General features: G+C 38.0%; 1 protein-coding gene across 1 annotated transcript in view; it reads right to left on the bottom strand.

The window, feature by feature from the left end:
* The window catches only part of LOC106883690 (protein wntless homolog), a 43,813-nt gene that overhangs the window by 15,953 nt on the left and 13,506 nt on the right, over window positions 1–14,354 (bottom strand). Inside the window, exons 2-3 of the mRNA XM_052975944.1 lie at window positions 2,494–2,787; window positions 160–290 (exon numbers count right to left, since the gene is read on the bottom strand). Coding sequence (XP_052831904.1) covers window positions 160–290; window positions 2,494–2,787 — 425 coding nt within the window. The remainder of the gene's footprint in view (window positions 1–159; window positions 291–2,493; window positions 2,788–14,354) is intronic.

Here is a 14,354-nt window from a genome sequence, read left to right on the forward strand (position 1 = left end):
ATAGCATATACAAAGATCCCTATTGCTTGCTGTTTTTAGATTCTGAAGAAAGTCTTTCTTTTAAAAAAGACCAAAAAAAAAAAATTGTAGTAGAAGACACTTGCTCAAGGTGCCATGCAGTGGGATAGAACCCAAAACCACCACTAAAGAATTACTTACCTGTTCTTCATCAATGGTACAATCCAGTTTCCTGGTTTCAACAGATTCTGCCAAAAGTTTCCAATCGGTTGGCGCTTCATGAAGATCTCGGTAACCGAGTTTCACTTCCATTTCCAGCGTGGCATTTTCCACTGTACAAAGAATATAGTAACAATTACATATTTAGTCCCTACGGTTATATTCGTACTTGTCTAGCAAGTGATTTCATCTGAAACTGGGTGTTGAAACTAAAGCAATTACAGCAAGAGAGACTCCTTCTAGCCATTCAAAAACATACAGAAACTGTTTGTTTTAGCTTCCCTTTATCATTTATTACAAGGTACCAAAATTTTCATTGCTCAGTCTGCATCCTGCGTCCTTTGGTCATTGACACAGTTCCACTGCAACTGTTTGAAACTTAGTTACAAGCCAGTTTATGTTAATAAGCCTCGGAGTTATAAATTTAAAATTTCCTTTTTTGTCTTCTTTTCCATGATCCTATATAGATCAAGCAAAGAGAAGATTAACCCTTTTGATACTAACCCACCAAAGACCACCCTTGATTCTATAATACAAACTTCCTGTTTAAGTGATCTAAATTAAAACCTTCCTTCAAAAATTTCATGTTAATTTGTGTCCCAAACACCATTCTGGCACAAGGACAGCAATACTTTTAGGGAGAGGATTCAGTTGACAACATTGACTCTGAAAGGATAAAAGGCGAAGTTTACCTCGGCAACATTTGTACCCAGAACATAAACAGAAGAAACACTGCTAAGTGTTTTCTCCAGTGTGCTAACGATTCTACCAGCCTGCTGCCTTAACCCTTTAGCATTCAGATTAGTTTGTCAAATGTGATGCTTATTTATTCATATTGCAGCGTGGAAAGTGTTTATAAGCCATTTAAAATAACACACAAAAACCGTTAGATTCACTTCAAGATTTAAATTTAATTTGTAACGGTTTTTGTGTGTTATTTTAAATGGCTTATAAACACCTTCCACACTGCAATTGTTTTCATTCCAGCACACGATCTCAGATCAGGTCACTTGCTATCCAAGTACATCTCCGTAATTTATTCATATTATTTTGAATTAATCATGCATTATTTTGTAGCTCAGAGATTTTCATGATGTCATTGTTTATTTTTAGAATGACATTGTAGGATAGATACAAGGCCAGTCTAGCCAATCTTAACATAAAACTGGTGGAATATTGAGGCCGGATAAGTCCAGTTTGAATACTAAATGGGTAAATACCATCATAATAATGATGTCAAAGTTATCATTAATTTAACTTTGAAGTGACATGTGTTCACTTACAACTACGAATACAGTAGTTCTATTTTATGACCATAGGAAAATGTAAATAAAGTCAGTCAAGGTAAGATTTGAACACAGAATATAAAGGGGCATAACTAAGTACCGTAATCTTTTATGTTTTTTTTTTATCTTTTAAGGAAGTTATGAGAGAGTGAAGACATGGGATGAAGTTTTGAAAGAGAGGACAGAGGACCAAGATATGTGGCGCATTACTGTACTTGAGAAGACCTGACCACCACAACAGAATTGAGATCCTAAAACCAAGGTGCCACGTAAAAAGCAGTGGTGCTGATACCACTTTAAAAGCACCTGTGATGGTGCCACTTAAATAGCACCTGCGATAGCGCTACATAAAAAGTAGCCAGTGTTACTGGTGTTAGGAAGGGCATCCAGCCATAGAAACCAAACCAAAACAGACAACGGAACCTGGTGCCGCCCCTGACATTACCGGTTCTTGTCAAGCCATCTAACCCATGCCAGTATGGAAAACGGGCATTAATGGTGATGATGATCTTGTTAGTCACTGGACCTTGGTCAAAGGGTTCTAGTCAAATAAATTGACACCAATACTTATTTTTAAGTTTGATACTTATTCTATCAGTCCCTTTTGCCAAACTGTTAAGTCACGGAGAATGTAAACAAACACCAGTCATCGGCAATGGTGGGGGACAAGCACAAACACACAACAGGCTTCCACACAATCTTCTTCTACCAAATTCAATCACAAGGCATTGGTCAATTCAGGACTATAATAGAAAAGATTTATCCAAACTGCAGCGCAGTGAGACTGAACCTGAGACCACAAGCTTACAAAGCATTTCAACAGCACAGCCATGCCTGTGCCTATAGATATTTTTCTTCCTGATGCCCTGCCAATTTTGCCTTCCACTCAGTCATTTGACTACATTTTGGAGGTGGTGGGGTTGTCTTGTTTTTTAATCTGCTGTAACAATGAGATGAAGAAAAAATAGGGAAATAGAAGCAGAAGATGGAGAAAGATTAATATAATGGATAGATAAGTCTTAATACTTACACATAGGGTGGTTTTCATCATAAGCAATCTCTAACTGCAGCACTGCTATGATATTCTGAAACCAGCGGGACATATCCAGTTGCTTGCCACCTTTCGGACCAGGGATCCAGAAAGTGAAGACAATCTGGTTTGGAGAAATCTGCTCTGTCATGACCTTGGGATCATCAAAAGTCGACAATGACTGGCAGCTTTCAGACTCTCCTCTTGGGATAAACCATTGCTTTTTATGTGCATGCCGCCCACGATCAATGCACTTTGTTCCCAGAATTGTCTGAACATGTGATGGCGCCGGTGCTGAAAAATAAGAAAAAACTTTTAATTCATAAAGGAAGAAAGGAAAAGAGAAAAATACAGATAAAGGAGTAAAGTTAAGAAGAGCATTATAGTTTGCTTGAAGCATTGTAGTATAGAAATAGAATAATAAACAAAAAAAGGAAGGCTTCTAACAATGCTGAGATGAAAGAGAAACCATATATTTCGAGCACAAAAGCCCATCTTCAGAAGGATACAAAGAAATGATGTCTGCATAGATCCCACCATTTGGACAGCCAAACGGGCCCAGATGGCAGGAGCTATGTAGATACACAACACCTGTAAATACACCAATATCAGTTGTCAAGCAGTGATGGGGGGGGGAACAAACACAGACCCAAAAACACACCTACATTGACATATGTGTGTGTGTATGTGTGTGTATATATATATATATATATATATATATATACACACACACACACACACAACAGGCTTCTTTCATTTTCTATCTACCAAATCCACTCACAAGGCTTTGGTCAGCCTGAGGTTATAGAAGAAGACAATTGCCCAAGGTGCCATGCAGTGGAACTGAACCCGGAACCATGTAGTTGGGAAGTAAGCTTCTTACCACACGCCCATGCCTGAAGCTACCAAAATAATACCTGATTAATTGAAATATGGGTAAATAATGATTATATTTCACAGAATAATCTTAACTAGTGGGACCTGTGAATATTTCACGGAATTAATGGTTAACTTATTTGGTTATTTCTGAAAACTTTATCCCAAAAACCTGAAAGCGTAGACTGTGTTGTGTCTGTATCAAAAGATGGTCGCTCATCTGCTAATCATTGAAAAATGAAGGAAATTGGAATACAATGATTCCTTAATACACTTTATATACTCTATACTCTCTTTTACTCTTTTACTTGTTTCAGTCATTTGACTGCGGCCATGCTGGAGCACCGCCTTTAGTCGAGCAAATCGACCCCAGGACTTATTCTTTGGAAGCCTAATACTTATTCTATCGGTCTCTTTTGCCGAACCGCTAAGTTATGAGGACGTAAACACACCACCATCGGATGTCAAGCGATGGTGGGAGGACAAACACAAACACACATATATACGACAGGCTTCTTTCAGTTTCCGTCTACCAAATCCACTCACAAGGCTATAGTAGAAGACACTTGCCCAAGGTGCCACGCAGTGGGACTGAACCCGGAACCATGTGGTTGGTAAGCAAGCTACTTACCACACAGCCACTCCTGCGCCTATGCATGTTTTTATAGACTTAATACACAACACTCTCCTTCTTTCTCTCTCATTCTTCGCCTTACCCTCTTTTTCTCTCTCCTTTTTATTTCACTCTTTGCCTTTCCCTTCAGCTAATCATGTGAAAGCATTTATAGACAGGTTAAGTAACGGACGAAAAACCTTATTTAAAAAGAAAAAAAAGTGCACATTTCACTCATCACCTCTCCCTCCCCTTGTCTTGCCTTGCCTCTCCACTCCCCTTCATTCCCTCCCACCTCAACTAATTACATGGAAGCATTACGGAGGGGCTAAGCAAGGGAGTGACAAACAGAATTATCATAAGATGTTAAAGGGCTAACCAAGCAGACCTTAGAGTATCCAGGAGTAAATTATTAATTTGTGTCCTTCAACCTTTCACTAGAAAGAGAATTAGCTGCTATTTCTGATGCATAGTGGGGGCTTTGTAGGGAATCCCACATTAGCTCAATACTGAGGAGGCTAAAGAGACAGAAGAGACGTAATAAAGACTTATTTGTACATATTAGGACTGTGTAAGTACATGTGGGTGTGTGAGTGAGTGAGTGTGCATAGAAAAGAGGTTTTCTGTCAATTATTAGAAGCTTTGATCATCAAACTGATACACACACACACACAAATATATATATACACACATGCTATGTGTGTGTGTGTGTGGATGCACACACAAACCGACATATACATACACAATTGCTCACATCTGTTTTCCACTATTAATTTCCTCTGCCGATAGGATTCTGTGTTTGTCTTGTGTTTACTCTGATAAAATGTATATATACATACATATGTATATCTATATATATATATGTGTGTGTGTGTATAATATGTATGTATGTATATGTGTGTGTGTGTGTGTGTGTTTTATATATATATATATACATATATAGAAATTCACACACACAAACGCACACATATATATGTATAAATTCACACACACACACACACACACATATATACATACATATATATATTATATAGGTTGTTACAAATTCACAACCAGAACAACAGGTGTTGGTAATAGTTCTGGAAATTGGCAGAAGCATTTTGGAAGAAGTGAAGCTAAGAAACAGCAGGGGCAGAGCTTAAGTGGAAACACAAGTGTTAATATTGATGTTACCTTTTTTTTTAATGCTATTATTAGTGTGTTGGAAGCAACAGTATGATCGTAGAAGTGGTGATGGTGGTGGTGGCAGAGGAGATGATAACAGTCATAGCTATGATGATAGTAGTTACATGGGTAGGGATGGGGCGTCATAGCTGTTGTGGTTGTTATACTGGTGGTACTCTGTAGTCATATCTCATGTGAGTTGATATGACAGACTACACAAAGCAGAATTAAACCAAACCATTTGTTGTCTTTTATCTTTTACTTGTTTCAGTCATTAAACTGTGACCATGCTGGGGCACTGCCTTGAATTTTTAGTCAAATGAATCGACCCCACTAGGGACTTCTTTTTTAAACCTGCTACTTATTTTATTGGTCTCTTGCTGAACTATTAAGTTATGGGGACGTAAATACACCAACATTGGTTATCAAGTGGTGATGGGGGTGGGGACACAGACACACATATACACGATGGGCTTCTTTCAGTTTCCATCTACCAAATCTACTCACGAGGCTTTGGTTGGCCTGAGGTTATACACACACACACACACACACACATATATTTAAGGCACATGGCTCAGTAGTTAGAGTGGTAATAAGAGTACAAAGGTCTCCATAACTTATCATCGCCTCGGTGAGGCCCAATGTTCGAAGGTTGTGCTTTAACACCTCATCTCAGATCTCCCTGGGTCTACCTCTTCCACAGGTTCCCTTTACTGCTAGGATTTGACACTTTTTCACACAGCAGTCCTCATCCATTCTTGCCAAGTGACCATACCAGTACAGTCGTATCTCTTGCACACCACATCTGATGCTTCTGATGTCCAACTTTTCTCTCAGGGCGTTTACATCTGTCGTGTATGCACACTGACATTACACATCCAGCAGAGCATAGTTGCTTCATTCCTTGCAAGCTTAGGCATGTCCTCAAGTCATGGCCCATGTTCCACTGCCATGTAGCATGGCTGTTCGCACATATGCGTCATGCAGTTTACCATTTACTCTGAGCAGCAGAAAATAAGGGAAGCTTCACTGCTCTGGACCGCAAGTTTGGTGTCAGTGAATCTACTACTTGTTCCAATATGAATGTGTCTGATCATAACAAATGATGCAGATGAGTGTTTTCTCTACAGGAGAAGGTGGATATGACCAAGAAAATCATGATGGAGGAAGCGTACGTACATATGTATGTATAAATGTGCATACATGCATGCATGCTCACACACATAAATATGGCGAGAGAGAAAGAGGACACACAAATAGGGCGAGAGAGAGAGAGAGGACAAATAAACAGAGAGGGGTGAGAGAACAAGAAAATCATTGAAATGTCTGATGTCAAATCAGCAACCCCAAATAGGCAGCACCAGAATGGTTGTGCTAATATGATTCATACCCCAAAATTAAAAATAGTTTTTACAGTTCTGTGCTAGGGTGTAGATTGGCAGAATCATTTGAGCATCTCACAAAATATTTTGCAAACCAGCCTGCAGTTTGCAGAGCACTGGGCATCCACTAAGGGTTTGTTAGATATTCACAGAGCCAAGTTCAAAATTCGTTGTGTAGGTAGTCCTGTCTATAGGAAGACTCATTTAACCTTTTAGCATTCAGATTATTTCATCAAATGTAATGTTTATTTATTCACATTGTTTTGAACTAATTATGCATTATATTGTAGCTTTGCGATTTTGATGAAGTAACTGTTAATTTTTTAGAATGATATTATATGGTTTGTGTAAGAACCCAGATTAAAACAGGTAGAATATTTTGACCAGATATGGCTGGTTCAAATGCTTAAGGGTTAAACCGACCATATCTGGTCAAACCTGCTAGATCCAGTCTCTCACATCTACTCTACAATATCATTCTAAAAATAAATAATTGCATCATTGAAATCTCAAAACTACAAAATGATGCATGATTAATTCAAAACCATGTGAATGATAAACATTACATCCAGCAAAGCAATCTGAATGCTAAAGGGTTTTTAAAAATGGGTGGGGCATTGTCCTTATTAGTTCAAGTTTGGAACTACTCATCTGTTATTTCTAGCAGGCTGAGAAACCACATAGTCCATTATGTGGGGTGGTTGGTGTTAGGAAGTGCATCTAGCCATAAGAACCATACCCAAGCAGACAGTGGAAGCCCAGTGCAGTCTTCTGTGTAGCCAGCTACTGTCAAACCATCCTACCCATACCAACATAGAAAACAGACGTTAAATGATCTTGATGATGATGATGATGACGACGACGACGATGTCTCCGTTATTGACTCATACAGTCACTATACGAAGGAAACTGAGTCAAGAAAGGTGTGTTGTCTTTGATGGCCTAACCAGTTCAATTCACAATTATTAGACATACTGCTTACTGTATTTGTATTTCAAACACCACTACCACTGCTGTCACAACCACTGCTACCTCTGGTTCCATCCTGAGTCACACAGTACATAGCACTTTGTGATATAGTTGGCATATAATAAGTATTGTGTGTGTGTGCGTGGGGGGACATTAAAAGTAGAAAAGCATGTTCATATATAAATTGAATATATATATGTGTGTGTGTGTGTGTATGTATATAAATAAATTGAATATATATATATATATATATATAAATTGAATATATATATATATATATATATATATAAATGCGGACATTTATTGTGGTTTTACAGTCAGGATTTGACTGCTATTTTTTCAGCGTGGTGGTATCTCTTGATACCCTGTATTATAATTTTAAATAATTATTACCTTTGATGGTTTTTATTCCCATGCTGACCACTTGATAAGATCAATATTTTAAATATCGATCTTATCCTTATTTATATAAATATAAATATATATATATATATATATATATATATATATATATAAATACAATTTAGAGAAGAGCCACTGCTATACAATTCAGACAATATATATATATATATATATATAAATTGAATATTATATATATATATAACCATAACCCTGTACATGGCTTGCACAACTCTCACTAACCATTCATCTATCCCTAGTTTCCTTATTGACCATTAGATAAGGGATCGGGAGACCCTGTCAAAGGCTTCCTCCATGTCAACGAAAGCCAGGTACAGAGGTTTATCCTTGGCTAAGTATTTCTCCTGCAGCTGTCTTACCAGAAATATAGCATCAATGGTGCTTTTCCCTGGCATAAACCCAAACTGCATCTCATCTAGACTGACTCTCTCCGTAACTAGTTGGGCTATGACCCTCTCCGTGACCTGAAGGTCACCTGATCCAACAACTTGATACCTCTGTAATTATTTGCATCTAAAGCCTCACCTTTACTTTTGTAGCAGTTGACCATAGTGCTGCTACACCAGTCATTGGGTGTGTCTCCTTCATGTATCACCTGGTTAACTATACCGCAGAGATGCTCAAAAACCCTTTTCTGAGTTATTTACTTTGAATTGTTATTGCCTCATATCTGATTAGCCTGTTATTACGTAACATGCTTCACGATTTTAGTATACATACCTTATTAGTATTTCCTCCTATGTTCTATATACTCTGGGAATGCATTAAAGCCCTTTTCAGGGCTACTTTATTTGAATTCTTACTATTGTTATTCCATGTTATTACATAACTGACTTCACAATTTGGGTATATATAACTTATTGGGAATGAATGGGAGAAAGAGAGTCTGTCGAATGCCGACCCAACAGAAGGACTAGCTATCCGAATTGACAGTACCTTAGTAGATAAAGCAATTGAGGGTATGAAACCAGGGAAAGCCCCCGGCCCATCAGGAATCACCATAGAGATGCTCAAAATATCTGGCGGTGTTAGCTATAGATATATTTAGTGGAAATGAAATGTAAGAAGACAGTTAAAGGTCGAATTTTATAGATTGGGAGAAATTACTTATATGAACTAAAGGCATGTTTTTGTCAATGTTTGCAATGATAAACGCGTTCTTTAAACGTGTTTCCAAGAGAATTCTCTGGGAATAGGATGAGATAGAGTTCTTCATTACTGAGCGAACAAAAAGATTTATTTTTATCATAAGGAAAGGACCTAGACAGAATATTCCATTCCAAATCAAATTGTTTCTTATGATCCTCAAGAGACCAAATTAATTTACTAAGCCCACTATTGTTGTGTTTATTTAGAGTAATGGTTATACATATCAATAAACATTTAGACATATCAATAAACATATACATATATACACACATCATCATCATTGGAAGAGGTGACTTTTGTCAGATGATGAAAGGTTATAGTGAGAGAGACAGAAACAGGTGTTTTGCTGTAGAGGAGGTACAAGGTTACTCGGCTGGAGAGAGAGGGGGAGAGAGCAGACAAGTATCCATTACCAAGGATGACTATAACAAGGTTGAAATCATGTGATCTTGTGGCCTCAAAAGCTGGAATAATAGGAAGTTCTCTCCCCGCCTGCAACATATATCGAATGCAAAGTGCACTAAATAACCAGCTGGAGGAGGCGTCAACCTGTGGTTAAAATAGCAGTATTGTCTGTTCTTTGAGAACACCCATGTTTAGATGGTAATAAACATTACTTTTCAGTATAAATATTGCTTCTGTCTTTATAGAGATTTTCTTAACGAGCTAGTTTGCTTGTTATATTGTGTATGTATATCTATATATTTATATGTATATACACATATACATACACGTGTTTGCATGTGTGTATATATATTATATATGTGTATATATGTATATATAAGACAGACAGAGAGACGATAGGCTTCCATACAGTTTTTTGTCTACTAAATCCATTTACAAACTTTTGGTCACTCTGGTGCCAACCATGTGGTTCCAAAGTGAGTTTTTTAAACAACAGTTTCCCACTTTTTTTTTAAATTTCTTTCTTACTATAACCTAGGATCAACTCCAACCTTTCTGGGTAAAAATATGTAGATCAAAACAAACTGTGTGACAAGTGAGTGGTTAAGAAGTTCTTCTCTGCAATCATGAGGTCTCAGGTTCTGTTCTACTGCAAGCCATCTTTGGCAAGTGGGATTTTTGGGGTTTTTTTTTTACTATACTCTCGAGTCAACACCCAACTTTATGAGTGAAACTGGATAGACTAAATCTGTACATCAATCCCTTCACTCCAACCATGTCACACACTGTACCAATGATTCTGCCCAAGAGTTACATTAAGAGTAAACATGTGGCTTTGGAATACTCAGCCACTTCATGTGTTTACTCAATGACCAGGTAGTTCAATTAGTCAAACAAATGAATACACATCATTGATGACCAACAGGTATATATTAATTTACTTACTTAATTGACTGACTTCAGAGGGATAAAAGAAAAATTCACTCTATTTGGTCTTGGATTGTCATCAACCCTTTTAATACCAACCCACCTCTATGATATAAACTTCCCGTTCTTAATAATCCTGAAACAACAGAAATGTGGAAACCACAGGGATGTATGACTCCATCAGTCTACATCTGTGAGTCACCATCTTGTGTCTATGATACAAACATCCTGTTTCAAACTGATCTGAATTAAAATCCTAATTGAAACAAATGCAGGGTATTTCAACAGGAATATGGTAATAAAAGGGTTAAATATCAATCTGTGCATTCTATGACTCACCTAAGACTGACTATCCCTTGGTTCTAACATCCTGATTCAAAGTGTTACCAAAACCTTCCATCATAAATTTATGCTAATTTATGTTCCAAATGCCAGCTTAATAATAACAAAGTTATTTTACTAAATTCTCTGTTGCTTTTGAATTTAAATTGAAATAAATGCAATCTATTTCAATAGAAATACAAGGGTTAACCCTTTTGATAACAACCTGCTTGAAACTGTCCCCTGGTGCTATGATACAAACATTCTGTTCATAACAGAGGCAGTATGTTTCAATGGGAATTTGGTAACAAAAGGATTAGACTGATCTAAATTAAAACCTAACAAAATTTCATACTAATTTATGTTCAAAGTTATTTTATAAAATTCTTCATTATTTTCAAAATTAATTCAAACAAAGGATGATGATGTAGTGTATTTAAACAGGAATATGGTAACAAAAAGGTTAAGTATTTTATGACTCTATCAGTCTCTATGTTCTGTGACTCACCAGAGGCCTTTCCATGGTTCTATGATACAAACATTCTGTTTTAAAATGATCTTAATTAAAACCTTCCATCCAAATTTCATGTTAAATTATGTTCCAAACACCAGGTTAATAAGGACAAAGTTATTCTGCTCAATTATTCACTATTTTATAAATTAATTGAAACAGAGGTTCCGGGTTCAGTCCCACTGCGTGGCATCTTGGGCAAGTGTCTTCTTCTATAGCCTCAGGCCGACCAGAGTGGATTTGGTAGATGGAAACTGAAAGAAGCCCGTCGTATATATGTGTATATATATATATATATATATATATATATATATATATATTTGTGTGTGCGTGTGTGTGTGTCTTTGTTTGTCCCCCTAGCATTGCTTGACAACCGATGCTGGTGTGCTTATGTCCCCTGTCACTTAGCCATTCAGCAAAAGAGACCAATAGAATAAGTACTAGGCTTACAAAGAATAAGTCCCGGGGTTGATTTGCTCAACTAAAGGCGGTGCTCCAGCATGGCGACAGTCAAATGACTGAAACAAGTAAAAGAGTAAAGAGTAAAGAGGGAGGCAGCACATTTCAATAGAAATATGGTAACCAAAGGGTTAAAGTGATCTAAATCAAAACCTTCCATCAAAATGTTGTAAACACCAGACTAATAATGGCTTCGAATTTTGGCACAAGGCCTGCAATTTTGGGGAAGGGTGTGAGTCAATTACATCAACCCTAGTGCTCAACTGGACCTTATTTTATCAACGCCAAACGGATGAAAGGTAAAGTTGACCTCGTCAGAATTTGAACTCAGAACACACAGACATGAAATGCCGCCTAAGCATTTTGCCTAGCATGCTAACCATTCTGCCAGCTCACCATCTTATCACTAGATTGATAATCCTTTCTACAGGGTGTCCACAAAGTCTGGGTACATGGAGATTAACACATACTTTAAGAAATTATTATTTCTTATATTTAATTGTTTATGTTATGATTCTATTTACTCCATGTACCCAGACCTTGTGGACACCCTGTATTATAAGCACAAGGCCTGAAATTTGGAGGAGGGGATGAATCGATTACATCGACCCCAGTGCTCAACTGGTACTTGTTTTATTGACCCTGAAAGGATGAAAGGCAAAGTGGATCTTGGCGGGATTTGAACTCAGAACACAAAGACAGATGAAATACCACTAAGCATTTCGCCCGCCATGCTAATGATTCTGCTAGCTGGCTACCTTTAACACTAGATTAATAATGACAGTTATTTTACTCATGTCACACCACCTTCTGGCAAGTGACCTGAACATCTGATGACCATCCTGGGAATTTTTTCTCGCATGACAAATGTATCTAGGACTACATTACTCCATGTATACTGTTTTGTTTAGACAGCATATGATTTGGCTGCTGCTTTTAAGACATCTTGTAAACCACACAGTCACATAAATCAGACGGCTGTAACTGTTTAGCCCTAGGTCAGCTGTGATCAAACAGACACAGACATATAATCAAAGGTTTTCCAACCGTGACCATCCCATTTTTTCTGTACTTACAAAGAAATCTCAACACGTGTCCTTTTTAAAAAAAAAAAAAAAGTGGGGAAATGTCATTAGAGGAAAATTTGGCTGTTATTTCTAGCAAGCCAAGCGATCAAGTACAAGTTCCTGTATCACAGGCTTGAAGACCTGATTGATATGAGGCTGATTTGGCTGCTATTTTTAACAGGTCTAGTGATCATGTCAGAGGCTCTTTAATTGATTTTAAATTTTGGGACAAGGCCAGCAATTGGGGTGGGGAGGGCTAAGTCGATTATATTGATCCCAGTTTTCAACTGGTATTTAGGATGAAAGGCAAAGTCGACCTCGGCATCATTTGAACTCAAAACGTAAAGATGGACAAAACGCATTTTGCCCAACCTGGAAACGATTCTGCCAGCTCACCGCCCCTGGAGGATCTTTTGTTAACATGAAGAAAAGAATGCGTAAAAATTAACAGGTGTGTGAAAGGGAGAGAGAGAGAGAGAGAGAGAGAGAGAGAGATGGGGAAGGAGAGGGAAAGCGGCAGAGGGAGAGAAAAGGTGAGAGCTGTAGGGAGGAAGAGAGAGAAACAGAGAGGGGAGAGAGGAAAGAAAAAGATAGGGGAGAGGAAGATAGGGAAAGATAAAGATAGAGTGTGAGAAATATATAAGAGAAGGGAGAGAAAAGGTGAGAGAAAGGAAGAAGAGAGGGTGAGAGGGGGAGGGGTGCTACGTTAGATTTTTTTCCATTCACAGAAAAGCCTAGAAAGAATGTTGCCTGCTGCAGGAAGGAATTGGATTGGCGCCAGGGGCTGGTTGAGACTGGATTAAGTTCGCAAAAAAAATGATAAAATAAAAAAACATGGCTTGTATGAAAAGGGACTATCGTACGTAGCTTTATAGGTTGAGGAAGTAAATATAGTAAATATAGACAGACGGGAACGATGGAAGTGGAGCCATGTGTGTATGTATATCTGCGTGTGAGTATGTGTGTGTGTTTGAGAGAGAAAGAGAGAGAGAGGGCAAAATGTGTGTCGAGGGTGCGGTGTGCTTCAAGACATCAATGGTACTAGCAAACAAACCTGGATTAAAATACACTTAAGAACATGTCATTCTAGTGAGCGTGAATGTGTGTATACGCACTTATCAATTAATGAATGACAAAAGAACAGCTTACGGTTGTTTCTGCTACGACAAGCAGTGCTCTTTCAGAGCTGAGTGCTTGTGTAGTATCCCTATAGTTTCAAAGCATCAGTATATCGAATTCTAACAATTGGTTATTTGTTAGCAGCATGAGTGGCTGTGTAGTAAATAACTTGCTTACCAACCACATGGTCCCGGGTTCAGTCCCACTGCGTGGCACATTGGGCAAGTATCTTCTACTATAGCCTCGGGCCGACCAAAGACTTGTGAGTGGATTTGGTAGACGGAAACTGAAAGAAGCCCGTCGTATATGTGTAAATATGTATGTGTGTGTGTGTGTATATGTTTGTCCCCCCAACATCGCTTGACAACCGATGCTGGTGTGTTTACGTCCCCGTAACATAGCGGTTCGGCAAAGAAGACCGATAGAATAAGTACTAGGCTCACAAAGAATAAGTCCTGGGGTCGATTTGCTCGACTAAA

The sequence above is a fragment of the Octopus bimaculoides genome, chromosome 23 (genome assembly GCF_001194135.2).
Source record: "Octopus bimaculoides isolate UCB-OBI-ISO-001 chromosome 23, ASM119413v2, whole genome shotgun sequence".
In the NCBI taxonomy this organism is placed as follows: Eukaryota; Metazoa; Mollusca; class Cephalopoda; order Octopoda; family Octopodidae; genus Octopus; species Octopus bimaculoides.